The sequence below is a fragment of the Taudactylus pleione genome, unplaced genomic scaffold, assembly GCF_031769625.1.
Source record: "Taudactylus pleione unplaced genomic scaffold, aTauple2 ptg000522l, whole genome shotgun sequence".
In the NCBI taxonomy this organism is placed as follows: Eukaryota; Metazoa; Chordata; class Amphibia; order Anura; family Myobatrachidae; genus Taudactylus; species Taudactylus pleione.
Window position 1 is genome coordinate 4,588,556 of NW_028284924.1, and position 20,498 is coordinate 4,609,053.

The 20,498-nt window shown below is 45.2% G+C and overlaps 1 protein-coding gene across 1 annotated transcript in view; it reads right to left on the reverse strand.

Moving 5' to 3' along the window:
• Positions 1-20,498, reverse strand: part of LOC148501292 (lutropin-choriogonadotropic hormone receptor-like) — a 216,859-nt gene that overhangs the window by 187,746 nt on the left and 8,615 nt on the right. Inside the window, exon 2 of the mRNA XM_088450689.1 lies at positions 18,333-18,407. Within this exon, the coding sequence (XP_088306815.1) occupies positions 18,333-18,407 (75 nt within the window). The remainder of the gene's footprint in view (positions 1-18,332; positions 18,408-20,498) is intronic.

Genomic DNA, 20,498 nt, shown 5'->3' on the forward strand with positions numbered 1-20,498 from the left:
TTTGGCCAGTTATCAGATAAGCCCTCTGAAATCTTTTTTCATGTAATTGTCTCTATATATGTGTTCCTGTGTGTGTAATAAAACTGTGTTTACTGTTACACTATGAGAGTGTTTTTTCTCTCTCCCTATACGTGTTGGGCCCGGTGAGAATCTGTGATCTAAATTATACTGACCTATATGGGGGACCAGAAGCGACATCCCTAAAAAGACCACATAATATAAGCCTGTGTTAAAGGGCAATACGGTACACTCAATATTTATGTCACATTTGGGAAACTTCGAGCAGCCACCTTCTGAATTGGGAACATAGGCCCTCATTCAGAGCCACTCGCTAGCGGCAGTACGCTCGTTCCGAGCGATGTTCGCACATCTGCGCATGCGTACGGATCATTATACGCATGCGCGAACCAGTCAGTGCGGCCGAAATTCATGTGCTCGCAATATAGCGAATGCCTGCTATTTTGAGTGACAGAATGAGGCGTATGTGGGTGGTAACAGGGGAAGGTGCTTGAAAATGGGGAGTGGAGATCCGAACGCAGGCGTGCTTAAAGGTCAAAACGGGCGTTTTATGGGTGTGCATAATTAATACAGCAGCGTCATTGACCATGTCACTGGGTTCTTTTATAGCCAGAACTGCTCGCAAGATTGTGGTAGCAAAAACCAACCACAAGAATAGCGAGCAGTTCATACGCTGGTCGATGTACTCGATTAATCTAATAAATAGCGGACATGACGTATGGTGCGAGCGGCCAGGGGGCGTTTTTAACAAATAAACGAGCGTATGTTTTGCTTGCTCGTTCAGACTTAGAGGTGTGAACAGACTGCAATTTGCGAACGGATCATTTGAATAGCCACCCCTTGTTTTTGAACGAACGACCGCAAATAGCGAACGGCTCTGAATCAGGCCCATAGTGGTGTAAAGTGGACTTGTTTATGCAGAGATAAACCTCTGGGACTGTATACCTGACTTTTGTTTAGCGCTGTGATCAGTACCTATAATATATATATATATATATGTATATCTTAATGGGACACGGACATAGGGCCTTGCAACTGCGCAGCCAGCATAGAGACGCCCACTACTGCTTTCTCACATCCGTAAGACCTCTCAGTCCTGAGTATATATTGGTACCATCGGGGCGCAAAGTGGTGCTAGAGAGGTGATGGAACTCATCTCACCCACCACCTACTCCCCACCCCTCCGCCACGCTAGTGTGACAGGCCAAAACAACACACACACACACACACACACACACACAGAGCTTTGGGGGCTATGACAGTGTGAAATACGTTTTAGATGTTTTTTTTTAGCACTCCTGCCATCAGACTACAATGTTAGATCACTTAAAAATAAAATAATAAAGTTCTATATCATCAGTGTTATTTTTCTGCCATTCCTCTGAGTTTTATTATGGGGTCCCCACAATTAGTCTATGTCACTTGGATACCCAATGTTTTTTTGCAACCCCTATGTATTGCCTTCGCTTGATTCATTCCATACCTACATGCTGGTTTCTCAAGAAATTGAGCCTCCCTAGGCACAGTGAGTGGCTCTCTGTCTGTGGGACTTCTGTGCAGGGATTTGGTGGAGGTGGAACTAGTTCCACCTACGATTAGTGGTGGCGGAACTCGATTCCACCCCGTTCCTACCCACTTTAACCCCTGGGTACCATCAAGTAACATCAGCCCCACATGCAGAATTACAGCAGCTCTGACCTGTCTCAGAAATTGCAAGTCTCGTCGCATGCAGTGAGTACTCAAGCTGCGTATGCTGTTGCCGTGGCTAATTTATGCATGCCCATGCAATAACGCTCAAACGGACGGGAACGCCTGCGTTTCTCTGACCACTCCCCCGTCACCACCCCCTAACGCTGATGGTCTGTCACTCAGTCTGCAATGGCTTTGTATCTGTGTACGTAATCGCTGTGCGATCGCAATGCTAACCTGAGCTCTGCGGTGCATACACTTGCGCATTACGCACCGCCAGCCGATCTGCGTACGTGGTTGCAATTGTGATCCATGCCGAATCAGGCGCATAGATCTTTTTTTTTTTGTGTTAAAGGCTCTAGCTTTTCATACTGTGTACTGTATAATGTTTTTGTTATTTTCCGCATATTAATAAATAACTAAAGTATACGCAGCGAATAACAACGACTGTACAATATAAATTCCAAAAGTCAGCTAAAAGTACAATGCAATATACTTTGTATGGGTGAACTATGTGTTTGTAAACTAGGTTAACAAGCCTTTTTGCTAATTCATAAAGCAGCCGAGATGTCAGATAACCTTCACATGTTTATTCTATATGCTGGTTTAAGTGTAAATATTTCTGTCTGAGAAAAGCTCTTGCATCACGAACGCTGGCTCCAAGCATGCTGGAATGTGGTGGAAAGGAGCGGATCACTATAATAAAATAGTAAATCGTGTATTGATTCCAGTGCTCTATACTCAGCTGCCATGTATAATCAACAATGCACAGATGGAAGCCTGTAAGAGGTTTAGCAACTGGCTACTGCCAAAAGAAATAATCGTTTCTCTGCTTTGCAAACTTTGAATGAATGAGGCAACTTCCTGCAATTAATGTCCCTCCTGGCGATTCAGTAAGATGGGATTTTTCTATTTTAGAACAAGTCGTTGCTAAGTACTGTGGTGTTAGTGACAAGGATTTCCTATATCCAAGCAAATTAGTTTAAAGCCACATACTGTTGGGCTTGATGCAAAGTTGAATGAGAGTATCTTGCGCGTTTTGGCACTGTGCAAGGTTAGTCATGTACAGTGTGGGAAAGGCAGAGACCTACGCGTTTCGATCTCCCCATAGGACACTGCAGCTCTCAGACCGAGAGCGGGACAGTTAGGAGGTCTTAGCGGCTGATCACCTGGTTTACATCTAGCAGGATGAGGCATTCGCACTACCACACCTCCAATGCCTCCCACTTGGGCGCGCCACATTATCCATTGCCCCGGAGAAGGTGAAAAGAGTGTCAGAACTGTGGGGATCCAGTTTCATAAAAACGGCTTCCTTTTATTGAATCACAGAAAATGAGGGACGAATTTAAGGTTTCTGTATTGCACTCCCTTCGTCCCATTTAAGGACACACAAATGCACTTACAGTATCTATACAAACCCTACACCAAACACAGTGGGTCTGATTCTGCTTTGGACACAACGGCAATGCTGGAGTCAGTGCAGCGATGTTTTTCATCTATGCATGTGTCTGAGTTGTCCTGATTTTATTTGTGCCAACTCGTAGATCAAATTTAAGGCGCATGGTAGCAGTAATGTGAGGGCTGTTCCTGGACAGTGACTGGGAGGTAGATAATAGGACGTACGGGAGATGTTGCATCCTATGGGAGTGTCGCGGGCGTCAAGCAAAAGCTGCCGTTACCCTCTGCGTCAGATCCCCTGCGGCTACCTAATAGTATGCATGGAAAATGCGGTAAAACCCCAAAAACTGGATTTTTATCGCATTTTCCATTTAGTACATGTGTACACTGTGTGCTCGCTCTCATTCCCTTCCTTCCCTCTCTCTCTCTCCCTTTCTCTTTCTCCTCCCTCCCTTTCTCACTCCTCTCTCTTCCTTACTCTCTCTCCCTCTCCCTATCTATCTATCTATCTATCTATCTATCTATCCCCCACTCAAAATCCTGTGTTTGCCCCTGGCAGTATACTAGATCATGTCCGCTATGCTGCCAGGAGTCTGTTCCCAACAGTGTCACAGACATGATGTAACGATGCTGCAACCTTGCCGGTCAGTGCAGAGTCCGGAGACAGGGCATGGGATATAGTGGTCGCTGAGTGGGGTCATGACAATTTTATTGATCGGGTCCACACAATTTAGTTGCCCCACAAGCCTTAATCCATCTCTGAATATTTTGCACTTTCAAGTTGCATTTTGCTGAATGAAGGCACCTAAACAAATATTGCACTCGCGCTCCCAATGCCCCCACATTGTCATGTTTTAATTGAAGCCGGGTTGGTTGTACAGTGGTCAGCGGTACAGACAGTAGGATATAGGAGATTTGATATGACATGTACACTTTGTACGCCTCTGCCCCACCACCCTCTACCATTAATTCTATCACTCTAAAATCACACACAACAATTATTGTCCTTAATTGATCAGAAATACTCTCATTACATGCCCATAAGGTGGACCGTCTCCGTGTGCCCGCTTAGCCACCTCCTTGATGCCAGCCAGGAATGCCCAATACACCTTCTAGACATTTCTGACAATGTGCATCTTAATCACAACTGTGATCTCTGCAGATAGACTCAGAAGATCCTAATAAATACACAGGTGAATTGCAGATCCGGATTAAGCCTTCGGGTGCAGAGGGGGCACTTAAGACAGGGGAACCCGCTCCCACTCCTCTGGCCTTTTCCCCTTGTCAGCACCGTTCCCTCTAATCATCAGGCCCACCACACCCACATGTCATCTGGCCCACCCCCACATGTCATCTGTACCACCCCTACTTGTCGCCCCCCCCACCCTTCCCCCCTTAATTCAGCTTTGGGAGAGTGACACTGTGCAAATGACCAATGATAAAATAAATAATACTGAGATGACTGTGAACAAAAGAATCCACCAACAAGCCTTATTTTATGTGTTTCCTATATCACTTTTTATCTGTATCTTTGTATAAGTCATCCTATGTCACAATCTACTTTCTATTTTTTTAAATAAAATTCAGCTTTGGATTTTAACTTTTCTGTTGAAAAAGCCCAGTGATGTGTAAGAAGGAAGAAGTTGTATTCCCATAGCTCCTTTCAAACGACAAATTTTCAAGATTCTTATAAACTCTTTCTAAAACTTTCTGGCAGAGAATTATGGGGGTGTGAGGACATCTGGAGAATCATGTTTTAATAGCATTAGTCTCTAGGCGCTGCCTTTATATATATATATATATATATAAAATATATATTTCTGCTCATCTTAATCTTAATTTCTGCTCATCTTAGTCCTTAATATTGACTGGGATAGAGAGGTGCTTATGCAATGAAGGCACAAAGCTACCACATAAATCGATTCAGACCATAGACAGTGGTGTATCTATGATGTGTGCAGACCATATGGTGCACATGGGTCAAGAGAGCAAATACCTGCACCCAGGAGAAATTCGCTGGTGTTCCCCAGCCCATTCTTGCTCCCGATGGCACCATATTTCCTGCAGGTGACAAATACTCTGGCACTCTGCTGGGAGCAGGTATAGAGGGAGGATACTGCATGGACGCAACAACCCCACCTGCCCAGGTATGGGGGCGGGGCAGGAGCTGCATGGTAAGGGGTCCTGCTGCACACAGGCCCCCTCATCTCTTAAAATGTATCTGACCGTAGATCTTCTGTTCAGGTGCCAGTCTTCTATACCTGTCAACCACAGGATTGGTCACAATCATATGGGAATAGGGCAGCAAAGGTGGGTGGTCTTCTCCATGATGTGATACTAAAATTCCTCTTCTGTAGCAACTGTGTTTCTGTACGCAGCGGACTTAAGGTGCCCACACACATACCAATGTACTCACAATTCGACAATGTGTCCAAATTCCCTTGAAACTCTCCCCGGCAGCTCTGAACACGATATGCATATGATATGCTGTCCAATCTTCATCCGATCTCCTGCAGCCAGAGTTTTTAAGAGTGCATTTGTGTCTAGATTGTCAGATCTGCCGTACTGCACGGCAGATTTGACGATGCGATGTGCGACCTGCGGGGGCGTGCATCGCATCGTGATCGTGAGTGGGAACTAATGATTTGGCCATTTTTTACCCGATCTGTCGTTCCAATGTGTCGGAATCAGCCAGATCGGGAAAAAAATCACTGTGTGTGGGCACCTTCACGAACATATGCTAATAATGACTTAGCTGATGTCTTTTGCACTGAGACGTCCACCTCTGGTGACTCACATTCAATGCTTATATGCAAAAGCGGAAACATCAGTCACACATGGAACTACTGAGTAAGCCTATGCTGTCCACAGTCAGAGCAACTCTCCTAAGACCCCGGGGCCTCTCCAGCTACAAACGAATTTGCAGATCCTCACTAGCGCACGCACAGGAAACGATCCCGACATGACTGCGTTTTCCCCCCAAACACTGACTGTCACTCACTTTGCATATAAATCCTATCGGCTGTCGCTAATCCATCGCTGCAGTGGGGCTGTGACCCATGCACAGTGGCAAACAATTGCTCCAATGCATCCAACATCGACATTGCGTCCATCTCTTTACCAAAAACTCACTTTTGTTTCAAACCCACTTCCTTCAACTGCGGTACACAACTGCTTTTAGCATCCTAAGATAGAGGATTTTTAGAATCGCACAACCTGCTAAATACATGGGGTTGCCATTTCAACTTGTGTGTATTTAGAATTGCCAACAGATAGAGCTGAGAAAATGTTGAATTCTTCCACCTAATGTAACCGTTCTCTCCTTCATAATCAAGGCAGGCGGCTTACAGCCTTGGGTGAACCCTAGGCCATTTTGGGAAAGAGTAACCAGAGATCACACAATGATGTCAGGGTACCACTAGATGCATGTCTCTTCGATATATACCACAGAACACAGGCAGAAATCTTGCAAGAGACTAAGGAATTGTAACATTTGGTACCTTGATGCAGGTAAGCCAGGTAAAAAACTGAACATATTTATTTATTTATTACCACAAACTAGTAAAACAATGCCAATACCAAAACACTAATATAACCAACTTCTGTAGACAAAAAAAACAAGGTAATATTCAAGGAAAGCAGCTTCACATGTGACCAGTCTGTAAGCAGGGATGTAGCCATGGTGCCTGGAGTATATGTGTGCTACCACGGCCCCAACCCCAAGTGTGCCAGGTAGGGGGCGTGTCTAGCATGTAGGGGCAAATTAAAGTGAAATAAAAATAAACATTAGGGGCAGTATTAAACTGGGACATGGAGGGCTAGATATATACCAACCCACTAAAATAATTCCACCAATTAAAAATAAACCACACAGTAGTGCCCACAATTCATGTTATGCCACACAGTAGTGCCCCTTATTCACATTACACCAGACAGTAGTGTCTTTTATTCATCTTACACCACTGTAGTGCCACTTATTCACATTATGTTACAAAATAATGGCAATGATGCACATTACGCCACAGTTTTGGCTATTTTTTCACATTATGCTACACAGTACTGTAGTCCCCACACTTCATTCATTATACCACAGATATTTCCATAGTTCACATTATGCCACAGTAGTGCCCCTTATTCACACTATGCCAAATAATAGTGCCCCTTATTCACACCATGCCTAATAATAGTGCCCCTTATTTATGTTATGCCACAGTAGTGTCCCTTTTACACATTATGCCACAGTAGTGTCTGTTTTCCACATGCCATAGTAGTGCCCCTTATTGGCATTTGGTGTCAGAGCAGTCAGGTATTACCTCACCAGACTCACCGCTCAGGCTTCTCCCAGGCTCTCACCATCAGCACCTGGCTCAGGCCTCCCTTCAGCAGCAATACCTGGCTCAGGCCTCCCCTCAGCAGTAAGGACACAGCTGCCATGTTCTCTCCTCTGTGCAAACCAGGCCAGCCGACATCAGGGCCAGGGTGATAGGTGGGACCCACCTCAGAGGTGGAAAAGAGCAGAAGCTGGGGTTGATGATGGGAGGGGACTGCCTCCTCCTCCCTCTTTGTTATTGCCCGTGGCCTCACCCCCTCCTCCCTTCTGTTCAGTCGCAGAGCCGGATTAAGATCCCACAGGGCCCTATGCAAAATACAGCCTCCGGGCTACATAATAAATAATGTATATATTATAAATACATACAGTGTATAAATTTCTCACACAGCTCTTCTCAGTCACTCAGATCTTCCATCTTTACACATTTCTCCACCCCTCAAATACACACAACGATCCCCCCTCATTCAGACCGCGCCACAGGTCTCCCTCTTACAGAACTCACCTCCCCTTACACCCTCCCCCCTGATTCCCTGTCACACACACAGTTCTCCCCAATCACTCAGATCTTTTCCTCACTCAGGTCTCCCCTTCACACTCACACACAGCTCTCCCCACTCACTCAGATCTTCCACTTTTACACATATCTCCTCCCCTCAACGATTCCCCCTCATTCAGACCCCACCACAGCTCTCCCCCTAGCACAGCTTTCCCCCCACTCAGCCTCCGCTGAGTCCCCGTCGCTCCCCCCTCACTCAAATCTTCTCACTCAGATCCCCCCTTCACACACACACTTCTCCCTCTCACAAAGATCTCCCCTCCTCACACAGACCAACGCCTGCATACACTCATACACACACATATCTTCCACTTAACAATGCTCCCCTCCCTTCACACACACAGTTATTCCCCCTTGATCAGATCTCCTTCCCCGCTCCTTACTGTTGCAGGGCACCGCAGATCAGCCATTTGACTGGGGGGGAGGGTGGAATCACCTGCTGATGACCTGAGCCTAAAGCACATAAAGAGATCAGTGCTTCCATACTGGGGGAGTGGTGTGGTCTGAGCCACAAGCACTGCTCCTCCATACCATGCCCCCGTCTGGAGGCACTGATCTCTTTATGTGTTTCAGGCTCAGCTCAGCAGGTGCTCTGCCCTTCGTCAGATGGATGATATTCGGCGCCCTGGCCGGAGCAGGCGCCTGGAGCAGGTGCTCCACTGGAGCCACCCTTGCTACTCCCCTGTCTGTAAGGGTAATGGCTCTTCAGTATTTGGACCCAGAAGCTTCCGAGTTCCACCTCCACCATGTCCCTGCTGACCAGGAAGTGACCAAGCCAAAGTGTCTCCACATTTTTGCCAAACGGACTCTGGTTCACTAACCCGCTGTGAACAACGGTGTGACAGAAACTGAAATCACCAGCTAGGACCACACATAATTCTTTCATGTTTCCCCTGGGCCAGTGACTTTAATCAAGAGCTTTTTCCCCAAGCCCCGACTGGTGGGGACAAGTCTAATTTTCGCCAGTGAAGGACCATAAATGAGCGTCCATATGGCGCGGGGTGTCCACAGCTATGTTGTTATTACACTAATGTAGATTTGGCAGTGGGACTAGTGGGGCAATAATGAGTTAGCAATGGCATCATATTACTAAAGAAGGAATCTGTGTACTGTAGGATGGCAAACGACTTTATTAAAAAAAAAAATTGACTGAATTTAGCACTTTAGATATGTTCACAGCTATACACCTGCACCAAAATAACCATTAAGAATATTGCCACATGGTAAATAAAACAGAGAAATAACATAATCCCAGCACTAGCATTTTTCCGCAGCAAGTACAGATGAATCAATGGTGCAATTTACCATTGACGCCATACCGGGAAGGCACTTCCAATAGGAAGCTGTCCCGGTGATGACTTTGCTCCACTAAAATTACCCTTGCTTATTACTGGGGAAAATGTATACTTGCCTACTCTCCGGAAAAGTATCCCGCAGTGCCCCCCTATCCGCCCACATCCTTAATAGCAGCATTGTGTAGCAGGGGGAGTGGCCACGATGACGTCACGCTGACATGCCCAGGAGGTTCCTGCTCATCATCTTTCAAGTCTACACCCTTTGAGGAAACACTATGGTCGGAGGTTCCCTGATTCTGGTACCACTCAGTTTGAACTTTCCGGATCCCTGGTTTGGGTGAATTATCCTTTATTGATATGCTTTATACCAAGTGATTTTTTGTAAGGGTTCTTAATCCTTATTTTTTAATCATAAAGTTGTGACATACTACCCTAGGAGTCTCTTTTGGTTTTGTTTTTGTGCTGGGCTATATTCCGAAATTGGAAATCATATGAAGTCCGTGTCCTGATCTATTACACCACTTGGTGGAATTGAGATAAGCATAATTATTCCTATTAAATGTAAGCACATTATTTATTCTGAAACCAATTTGTTTTCTACATACAGTACTACACTATTAGCGCCTCCTTGTCTTGTTTTTATATTCAAATTTCTAGATCCATCTTCTGGCAAGGATCATACAAGAGGAGCAGCTGAATCTGTTATACATATCTCTATTAGCCAGCACTCCCTCATATTCCCAGATAAAATTTTTGAACTTGCCTTGGTGCCCTCCCCAGGTGTCTGCCGACTCCCCGATAGTATAGAGAATGTAGTAGGACGGTGGCACTCACAGGACAGTTTTTCTGAGTCCTGTGAGTGCCTTCGTCCTACTACATTCTCTCTCTCTCTCTCTCTCTGACTCTTTCCCTCTCTCTCTCTCTCTCTAATTATTTTGTGATAGAAGCACTGGTGAAGTGCTAAAATGGAGTGTACACTTGTCAAAGGTTTCTGATCTATGTCTTTTAAACCCCCAAGAAAAGTCTGTATCTGCTTTATTGGAGTTTTGGGCTTTAATAAAAAGCTGGATAATGGGTCCTGGGGGTGTGGATGTGAGAAGAGAAGGGAGGGCTCCATCCACAGAGCAGTTTTAAGTGTTGGGCCTTTCAGCCTGAGAGCAGGCTGATTAGTGATTGCACCTGGAAGAGGCTCATATAACCTGTGTCAGGGTTTGGCTCGATCTCACACCTGGGGAAAGCAAGCAGGCCTGTTTGTTCAGAGACACTGAGTTATACTTATTGTGAGTACTGTGCACATGCCTATATTTGCGGTAAGGGCAATAGGCCATACCATTTTTGAGAGAGGGAATCTGTTATTTAGTTAGTGCCCAGATGGGCTAGGATTTATTGTTATTATTTCTGTTTTTATACTGCACAATAAAAACTAGCTGCGGTCAGCTTGCATGAAAACCTGGACTGGTGTGCTCTTTCCTTGCTGCTGTGTGTTTGGAGGTGTCAATCTACCCCAGGAGAGGGACCTCCTACCTGATCATATTACAGTATGTTATACTGAGCCCCCCCCCCCCATGCACGCGCGGCTGTCTGCCCCGGCTTACCTTCGATCGTTGTGTCAGGCTCCCAGCGTAGGTCTAATGACAGGCATCAGGATTTTGGCGCCTGTCATTAGTGCCTTGTCGGGATTTGACAGTCGGGAAGCCGGCGGTCGGCATTGCGACCGTTGGCTTCCTGACTGCATCCCTAATAAATAACGTGCCCCGTCCCTCCATGTACAGTTTATTTAGCTGCAAAACAAATTTTATTTCTGGTTCAATGACCCATGGCGAGGTCAAACTGCATAAGTGTTTTTAAATGTATTAATTATCACCATTAATAAATGGTGGTATATACTGTAGCAGGGGTATACAACGTTTGGAACTACAAATCCCAGCATGCCCTGTCACAGTTTTATTTTTAGTACATGCTAAAACGGTGGAAGGGTATACTGGTATGCGTAGTTCCACAGCAGTTGGTGTCCCACACATCACCTACCCCTGGTATACATTATAAACGATACAGTACTTGGTGGATCTCCCCTTCACTTCTGTATTTTGTACTTAAGAGTCCTGGCTATTTTATATTTGTGTCTTTTTGCATTTGAGGATTTACAAGGTTATCAGTTCCGTATGTGTTCTAGTTACATGGGGTTCATGGAAATCAGTAATGCTTCTCCATTCTACTGGAAACAGCTGTTGTTGCCTCGCAGCAAGGCCAGGCTTATCCGTGCAGTTAAAGTGAATTTAGCAGGAACATAGTTAATAAAATAATCATATTAAACAAACCACGTCCAAAAGCAATTAAGACAGGAATAATAAGGCCTATTTTACAAGCAGTCTGTGATGGAGGTTTTATGGTTCAATAGTAGTGACATGTGAATGTAAAATGCCTCCTTGCAGCCCAAACTGTTTCTACTGTTCATCTTTCTCTCTTAGTTATTACGTGTCAGGTTAGGAATGAAGACAACATGGAGCAGCACAAGGCTATCAAGATGTCAATCAGCTGAAAAAAATGTTGGGCCTGTTTCTGAGTCATATACAGTGTCGCTGCCACGCACAGTTGACCAATACTTTAATTCTGCCCGTGCAGCGCATGCATCCCGATTGAGGCGGAACAGACCATCAGTCGCACACACAGTGCGCGCTCCTGGGAGGCAGCAGAGGGGTGGCTAAGCAGATATGGAATGTTGTAAACAGCTGCGGCCAAATACTCTCAACCACTAACACAGGAGGCCGTATTCCGACGGAAAAACTGCACCTGCCAAAACTGCACCGGTGCAAGTTTCGATGGCCCTTTCATGTGCACTTCAAGAAACAAGCAGTGGTGGTGTATCTACACTATGTAGGCAAAAGTGATTGGACACTGACAGCAAATAGATCAACAAGATTTTATTGACGTCAGTACTTTGTAGGTCCACTGCATGCAGTGATTACTGCAGACACTTCTTGGCAAACTGTCCACACATTCATGGACAACAGCAGGCGGTATGTTTCGCCATTCGGCCTTGAGTACAATGACCAACTGTGACAGTGAAGTATGTAGAGTCAGCCTAGAGCGCACCCGTCACTCCAATTCATCCCAGAGGTTCTCAGTGGGGTTAAGATTATTATTATTATCATTGCCAGTTATTTATATAGCGCACTTATATTCCGCAGCGCTTTATAGAAAATATTTGACCATTCACATCAGTCCCTGCCCCAGTGGAGCTTACAATCTATATTCCTTATCGCATGCGCACACACATACCTACTAGGGTTAATTTGCGTTGGGAGCCAATTAACCTTCCAATATATTTTTGGAGTGTGGGAGGAAACCGGAGTACCCGAAGGAAACCCACGTAAGCACAGGTAGAGCCATGGTGGGAATCGAACCCATGACCTCAGTGCTGTGAGGTAGTAATGCTAACCATTACACCGTCTGTGGTGCCCAGATTATCACATTTTCTGAATACCAGTCCAGCGTCGCCCTGGATTCCTTACAGGTGGCATTGTCGTCCTGATAAAAACATTCGTTGTTACCGTAGAACTGCAAGTACATGGGCCTGCCTACCTAGTGTTCTTGTTGAAACCGTCACATTAGTGGCCATTTGGAACTTGTGTGCAGTAGTATACATGGTATGCATATTGGTTGCGCAGTGGTGTAAAATCACTTTGGTCTACACAATGTATACTAGGTGCCAGATGTGTGGTTCTCTCGTGTCTTTGAATCGGGGGGGTCAGCACTGCCCATCCTTTTACCCATTGTTGTGCCTTACTCTTGGCATGTTTATGCTCATTTATTTGAAATTATGGCGCCCATGCGATCCAATTAGATTATTGGTCTCAGAGGTAGATTTGGTGGGGTCTTATATTTATAATTATAGTTGCAGTTTACTTGCAGCTGCTACATTAGACTTAAGATCTCTCGTCTCGCACCCCATGTGAGCTCTAAACATCACACAATGGACAGATGGAAGGGTTCTGTTGATCAGTTTAAACTTGGTGTTGGCAGTGTGGGGGCATGGAGTCTGTTGGTCTTCACAACTGCAGGGTAGTATGGGCCACAGATACATTGCTGGCTCAGTAGGCGGAAGTGATCCAGTCCATATCAATCGAAGATGATGCTATATACCAATTTGTGAAATCTCAATTCTTGTTGGTATATTATGTTATGTGACCGGCTTTGCTACTGATTCATCTGTGCTTTCACCTCCCTGTTGTTCCAAACAGCAAATACAGTACAGTAGATAAAAGACAAGATGCTTGCGAATGGCTTGTGATTGGCTGATTGAAAATGCGCCGCTGACCTTGAAAAGAGCTCTCTTAATTACATTTCTATATGTTATGTTTTTACTGTATGTGCACTTCAGCAAATTTTTTTCCATACAAAGAGTTTTATCTACTGTATATATTATGTATGCTGTGCATATGCTGCTGGTACCTAACTGAAAACAACTTACTGTACGGTAGTTGCCACTTTGTTTCCAGTTTGCTTTTTGCATGATATATGATGGCAATAGAGCGTCTCATCACTAGGCAAAACTGTACTATTTCCTTCATCTAATGTCATTCAATTTCCACCAATGACAACAATTCCATCATTAGACCTACACGTTTAGCTCTTAGATATTGCTCCAATCATATATCACTGTGGGGCTTCCATCTTGTATTCACTTATAAGAAGTCCAGTAATGTTGGGTACACACTTGTCGATGTATTGTTTGTTCAATTGACGAACGATATATCGTGGGTACATCGACGGTGTGTACAATCGATATGTCTGCATAAACGATGTAGTTCACAGACATATTAGGTCAAACTGGCAGTGCAGCCAATGCCAACATATCAGTGCATTCGCAAGTGTGTACTGGCAACCCGCCAACTGCCCGTACACACTTGTTGCAGGGACTACCAACACTGACATCTTCACTGGCGGACAAATTTATATGCCCGTCCAGTTGTGATGTCAGGCCAGACATATCGATAGGTCGATTGGTAAGTGTGTATAACATACCAATCGGCTGCTCTAATGGCGTATCGGTCTGCTGTTCGATCCATCGTCTCAGTGTGTACCCAGCATAACCGACAGCTGAGGAGTAAAGGAGATATAATGGAGGGAGAGGAAATGTCTTATCAACTCCTGGTGACATTCACTGTGATCCAATACAAGTGGAAGCGCATTAGACAACAAGCCCTACTAACAGGTCATATATTTAACAGAGCTCTGTGTGAGCATTCCATAATTGGGTTGAGTTTCCTGATCCTGGCTGACCTACAACTGTGACATGTTGAAGAGACAATGGACAGAACTCATTGGCAATTATTTACAATACACATCTCTTTAATGACCTGCGCTGTTATACTCGCAGACACCACTCGGAAACACAAAGATTCTTGGAACAGTTGCCATGGCATCTACATGTCTGTCTTCTATAAAGCTATACATGTGTATATGTAAGACACTTAAAGAGCAGCATAACACAGACGAGTTACAATGTAAACAGAATCATTTTTCATTTTTCTCAACCCTGAGCCTTAGAGTCAGCCCTCGAGAGCTCCTTGGTATATGAAGCCTTACATAACACTATAAATATTCAGTATTACTCATTTGAGAGCATTAACAGCAATCTTGTAGACTGCATGCACGTCAGGAACACTCAAACCTTTTACAATTGCGATCAGTGCATATATTTTACAAATCTATCTATCTATCTATCTATCTATCTATCTATCTATCTATCTATCTATCTATCTATCTATCTATCTATCTAAATCAGGAAGGTGCAGTCAGGGTAGTCATACTCCTGAGATTTTATATAAAAATGATATAGAAATAATTAGAATAATACAAAGAAGATATAACTTATAAACATCTTCTTTGTTTATTGTAATTATTTTTATAGCTAACACTCACCAGCTTTGTGGAGCTCCCTGGGACTGCAGGGAGATGAGAGATGAGGCAGCAAAAACTCAGCCTCGCTTCTGTATAGTCAGACACTGCTTGCAGAGCTGGGGGCAGGGCCATACCATGGGCAGTAAGCTGTGCAGAAAGAGAGCTACTAGAGGCATGCCTCTGAGTATGGGCGGCGTGCACCGATGGACACTTTGGATGCGTCATGTGACCATAAAGTGTACTGCAGTGCTAGAGATCGGAACTCGGTCAGCAGCAGCAGCAAGAGAATACAAAGTTATGCAGGTAGGAGAATCAATGGACACTGAAGCTTAGTGTAGTGAGGGGAGAGTTACAGTGAGTAGGGACAGGCTCTCAGCACTCAGACCCATCTCCATGTGTGGAAAGGGAAAACGAGCGCTTGTAAATACTAAATCGGGGAAAACAAAAAAGTTATCGGACAAACAAACAAACAACCAACCAACCATAAAACACTGAAACCATATGTTTAAGCTCTATACAGAGAGAAGGAAACTATCCTTAAAAAAGTACCTAGGCAGGTATGAAACGCGTTGGACCCCAGGGTTAGCGTGGAGGAAAAATAGTGAAGCATTACTGGACTACAACTTGACGATCTCCACGATCCGCTGACATCATCCTGTGACGCTGCTCACAACCACCGCTACCCCACTTATACCTTGTGCGGCTTCCCGTGTAGTGCAGACAACACAACACGCTGCCAGCACTAGAAGCTACAGACAAAGGTAGGGACAGCTAGGTCGCATTGGATCTAATCTACCACTGCACGCTTGCTTGGACCTGCCATCAATTTTCTCCTAAAAGAGCTTAAACATATGGTTTCAGTGTTTTATGGTTGTTTGTTTGTCCGATAACTTTTTTGTTTTCCCCGATTTAGTATTTACAAGTGCTCGTTTTCCCTTTCCATACTTGATGTTTTTTAACTGAGCAGCTATATAGACATATCTAGCGCAGTTCATTTACTTTTATTCTTGACCATCTCCATGTGTGCCACCCCAGCCATTGACCTCACCGCACATCACTGATATATATATATATATTATATATAAATATATATAAATATTTTATAAACCTGATAAATAACGCCTCTACCCCCAGAATCCATTAGCCATATTTCGTATACAGATGTGTCCTCGTCGGGGCCGGCTCCAGGAGTCTGAGCACCCTGTGCCGGCTCTTGACAGAGCGCCCTTACATCGCATGCAGCGATGGGGGCGTGTACTAATTTACATAGGCCATGCCCCTTACATGACGTTATTTGTAGGCGCGCGCTCATGGCACGCCTCCAAATATCGTCAGGCTGGGGGGAGCCTCACTAGCTGGGCTTCCCCCAGCCCTCTCCCATCAGTGAATGGATGCGCGCCGCATCCAATCACACTCCGGGGGTCTGGCACCGCCGTACACAGCTGCGGTGGTGGGGGTCCCCAAACTCCAGATTTGACCACCCGCGGGCCACTTTGGCTCACGGGTGGAACAGCAGGACAGTACTGTCCCGCTGAAATCGGGATGTTGGGGAGGGGTGCGCCCTCTATGGGTGGCGCCCCTGTGCGACCGCACTGGTTGAACACCCCTAGAGCCGACCCTGGTCCTCATACACTAATGTTCAAGTTGCAGCAATTAGCCCCTCTCGGTGCGCCAGGTCCAGGGCAACTCAGCCACTCCCTGAGTGTCTTTTTCGCTGAAAATGTGCGCCTCATTCACATACATAAAACAAATGTAAGCGACAAAATTATACTGCTAGCTTGCTCTGATCACTTTGATGTGCACATTTGTATATCTGTGTGCATCTGAGTCTTCATCTGTGTAAGAAGGGCTCTGATGCAGGAGCGTATCTATAATGGGTGCAGGGTGTGTGGGGAACATGGGCCCCTGGGTCCAGTGGGCCCCCGCACCGCACACCCTGCACCAATAATATTACATACCTCTCCGTAGTCCCACGTCGGCGTGGGAGTCCGACGCTGTAAGAACGACTGGAAAATGGCCGCCGTGGCCATTTTCCCGTCATTTGCGCATGCGCAGTACATTGAAAATGGTCATCGCAGCCATTTTACCGGTGACCAGCGCATCCTCTATAGACTCTGGGTGTACTCTAGTGCCCAGAGTCTATAACTCCAGCGCTGGCCGCGCACAGCTCAGTGCGCTGCCGGCCGCCGGACAGAGAGGAGGGGGCCCGTGTCGGAGACTGCACATGGGCCCCCTCCTCTCTAAAAAATACCCCTGCTCTGATGCGAGTGGCCGCGGCTTCTTCTCATGCCAAGTGCTGTCGTGCTTCATCTGCGACTAATTTGGTTAGAGTCACAGCCCAGCATCTCTAGTACACTGTGAGTGGTGTTCGCTGCATCTGTATTGCGAACAAGGGCGGTATTCAATTCGTTTTGTGTACCCGATAAAGTTTTGCCTGCCTGACTTTTCGCCTACATTGCGTCTTTTAGCCACACAAACTTATCGTCGGCGCCCCTGCTATTCGCTGTATTCAATTCCAAAAGACACGAAAACGCATCCCGATGAATGTGAAAGAGGCGAAAAGTTGCTGAAGTGAAGTTTTAAAAAAACGCACCTGAAGCAAGCACCTGCAATCACAAAAACACCTCACCCATACTTGCAGACCCCCAAAAAGTCTATTTCGCAACTTTTTATGTTTGTACTCCCACTTTGCACTTATTCGCCCCCAAATTCAAACTATTTTTTAAGGGTACTCCTCACTTTTTTTTAGTTTTCTTTTGAGGTCTCTATCCTTTGGGGGCTGCCCCAAGGGTTCTGAGTGGTTTCCCCACCTTTGCACCCCAAAATAAAAAAAATGCACATCTTTTCTCTTGCTATACAGAGGTGAATCTTTTTCTCGTATTACATTGCATTGATTTTCTGCGTACGTGAAAAATAATTGGAAGTGAATACGGAGATAAGTTTCGGACTGGAGAAAAGTCGCAATCGGCGATACTTTTTAGCGGATCTCAGCTTTACACTTCGAATTGAATACGGCCCTCGAAGCGTTTCAGCTGCGCCGAGCATTCTCTTGCGCCATATGGCGTATTATGACGATTTTTATATCAGGTCACATCTGTAGATTTACAAGGTTATAGCACACTTTTCTGGTGCAAACACTTACATTTTCAAGATGTCTTGGTGGATATTCTTAAATGCCTTGGATGGAATAACTTTAAAGGAGAAATGGGATAATGACCTGAAAAAAAAGACAGAATTGTCAACAAATATATATTTTTTTCAACAGATTAAAAGCTTGAATATGTAAAACTGTGAATATTATTATCTGCTGTGCGGGTACGTGTTTTTTCTCATGTTTTAATGCCGTTACTTAAGTACTCTTCAAATGATAAATCTAGCATCCTCTCTCCCTGAAAACAGGGGAGGAAGTGTTCACTTATCCGATTATATCATATCCATTCAGCTCCGGATTCAAAGAAAAGAAAACAAATTTTTCCCCAGCAGTAAACTGTAGACGTTACGTGGCCTCAAAGACGTCCAATAAGTAAAGCGTGAGCTTACAATGCTGATCCCTATTCATAGCTGATACTAGTGATCTAGTGCAGCGTTTTTCAACCACTGTGCCGTGGCACACTAGTGTGCCGCAAGTGGTTTCAAGTGTGCCGCGGCGGTCAGCTCAGCGCACTTGTAGTGTAGTGTGTTTTATTCCTGTGGAGGCCAATGTAGTGTGTTTTTTTCCTGTGGAGGACAATGTAGTGTGTTCTATTCCTGTGGAGGCCGATGTAGTGTGTTTTATTCCTGTGGAGGCCAATGTAGTGTATTCTATTCCTGTGGAGGCCAATGTAGTGTGTTATATTCCTGTGGAGGCCGATGTAGTGTGTTCTATTCCTGTGGAGGCTAGTGTAGTGTGTTCTTTTCCTGTGGTGGCCAATATGTCTGTATATTTTTACGTGGGAGCCAATGTTTATGCTTTTCCATTGGTCACGCACACCGCATCACCGGATAGTGTGCCTTGGCAATTTTAAAATCTTGTGTAGTGTGCCTCGAGTTGAAAAGGTTGAAAATCACTGATCTAGTGACTAGTGAGGAGAAGTGGACCAGTGGAGACGTTGCCCAAGGTAACCAATCAGCTCACTGCATGATACATCAACCCCTATATCGATATGCATAGCACGGTGAAGAATGATGGTTGTCTGTTCTCATTGGCTCAGTTGTTCTAAACAATTTGAGTTTATTGTCATTAAAACTATTGTCTTCTTGACTTCTATGAATCTTTCAGAACCAATATAGTAATTCTCTAATCTAAATTATTGCTGCTCCTGAAATATACTGGTTTAATTATTTAAAGTTGGATGTACTGTATGGACATCTTTCATTCAATTGGACAAGTCCATTTGTATACACTTGATTCCAGCTTTAAGAACGAAGTAGTTCCGTGTACAACAATGATATGCACTATAGGGATGTTTTGTACATCAGTCAGAGATGTGGCCGTTGGCGGCTCCAGGGCTGGGGCTGCAGCGCGGTCCAAAATTCAAACAGGGGAGCTCCACCAACTGCCAGTGAGTCCCGGCCGGCGATGTTTGGCAGCGTTTGGGGTGGCTCCCCTATTTGAATTTTGGACTGCGCTGCTGCCCCGCCTCTGGAGCCGCCACTAGAAGTGACACAAAGTGGCTGTATTTGCGGGGAGTTGCCGCAGCCTGATTTACTCCCTTCCGCTAATGTGAGTTTCCATAGGGCTAATGCGAGGATTCATGCAGCTTCAAGCGAGATGGCGCTTTCTTTGTCCATCTACAGCTGCAACCGTCATCGCTGGTATCGCCAGCACTAGCCCCATGCTGGGTGCAAGAGACCCATCAGGAACAGTACGCCTCACTCAAACTAGCGCAGAACTCAAGCTACACGCCCACGACACTCCCACAAGACAAGACAGCAATCACATTGTCGCCGATCAGTTCCCTTCCCGAGATTCCCATATCATGGAAGAGCTGATCTTGCAAAAATTTGTCTGACGGGTAGGATGGAGACACGCACAAATGCGTCATTTCCCATGCGCTGTATGCTAATACTCAATAATTGCGTCCGTGCAAAGAGATCCGTCCGACTGTTAATTTTTGTGTTTTCAATGTCCTGCATAATACAGTACATATGGGGTTAAATGTAATAGCCTGCGAGCCAGCGCCGCTGCGGGAATACATGCGAGTATGCCCGTATTTTTAAAGCACAAAGCATGTTCAAGCATAAACCAGGCTGATTTAGCCTTTTAACATGATTGCTGCATTAAAAATACGGGCATACTCGCATGTATTCCCACAGCGGCATTGGCTGG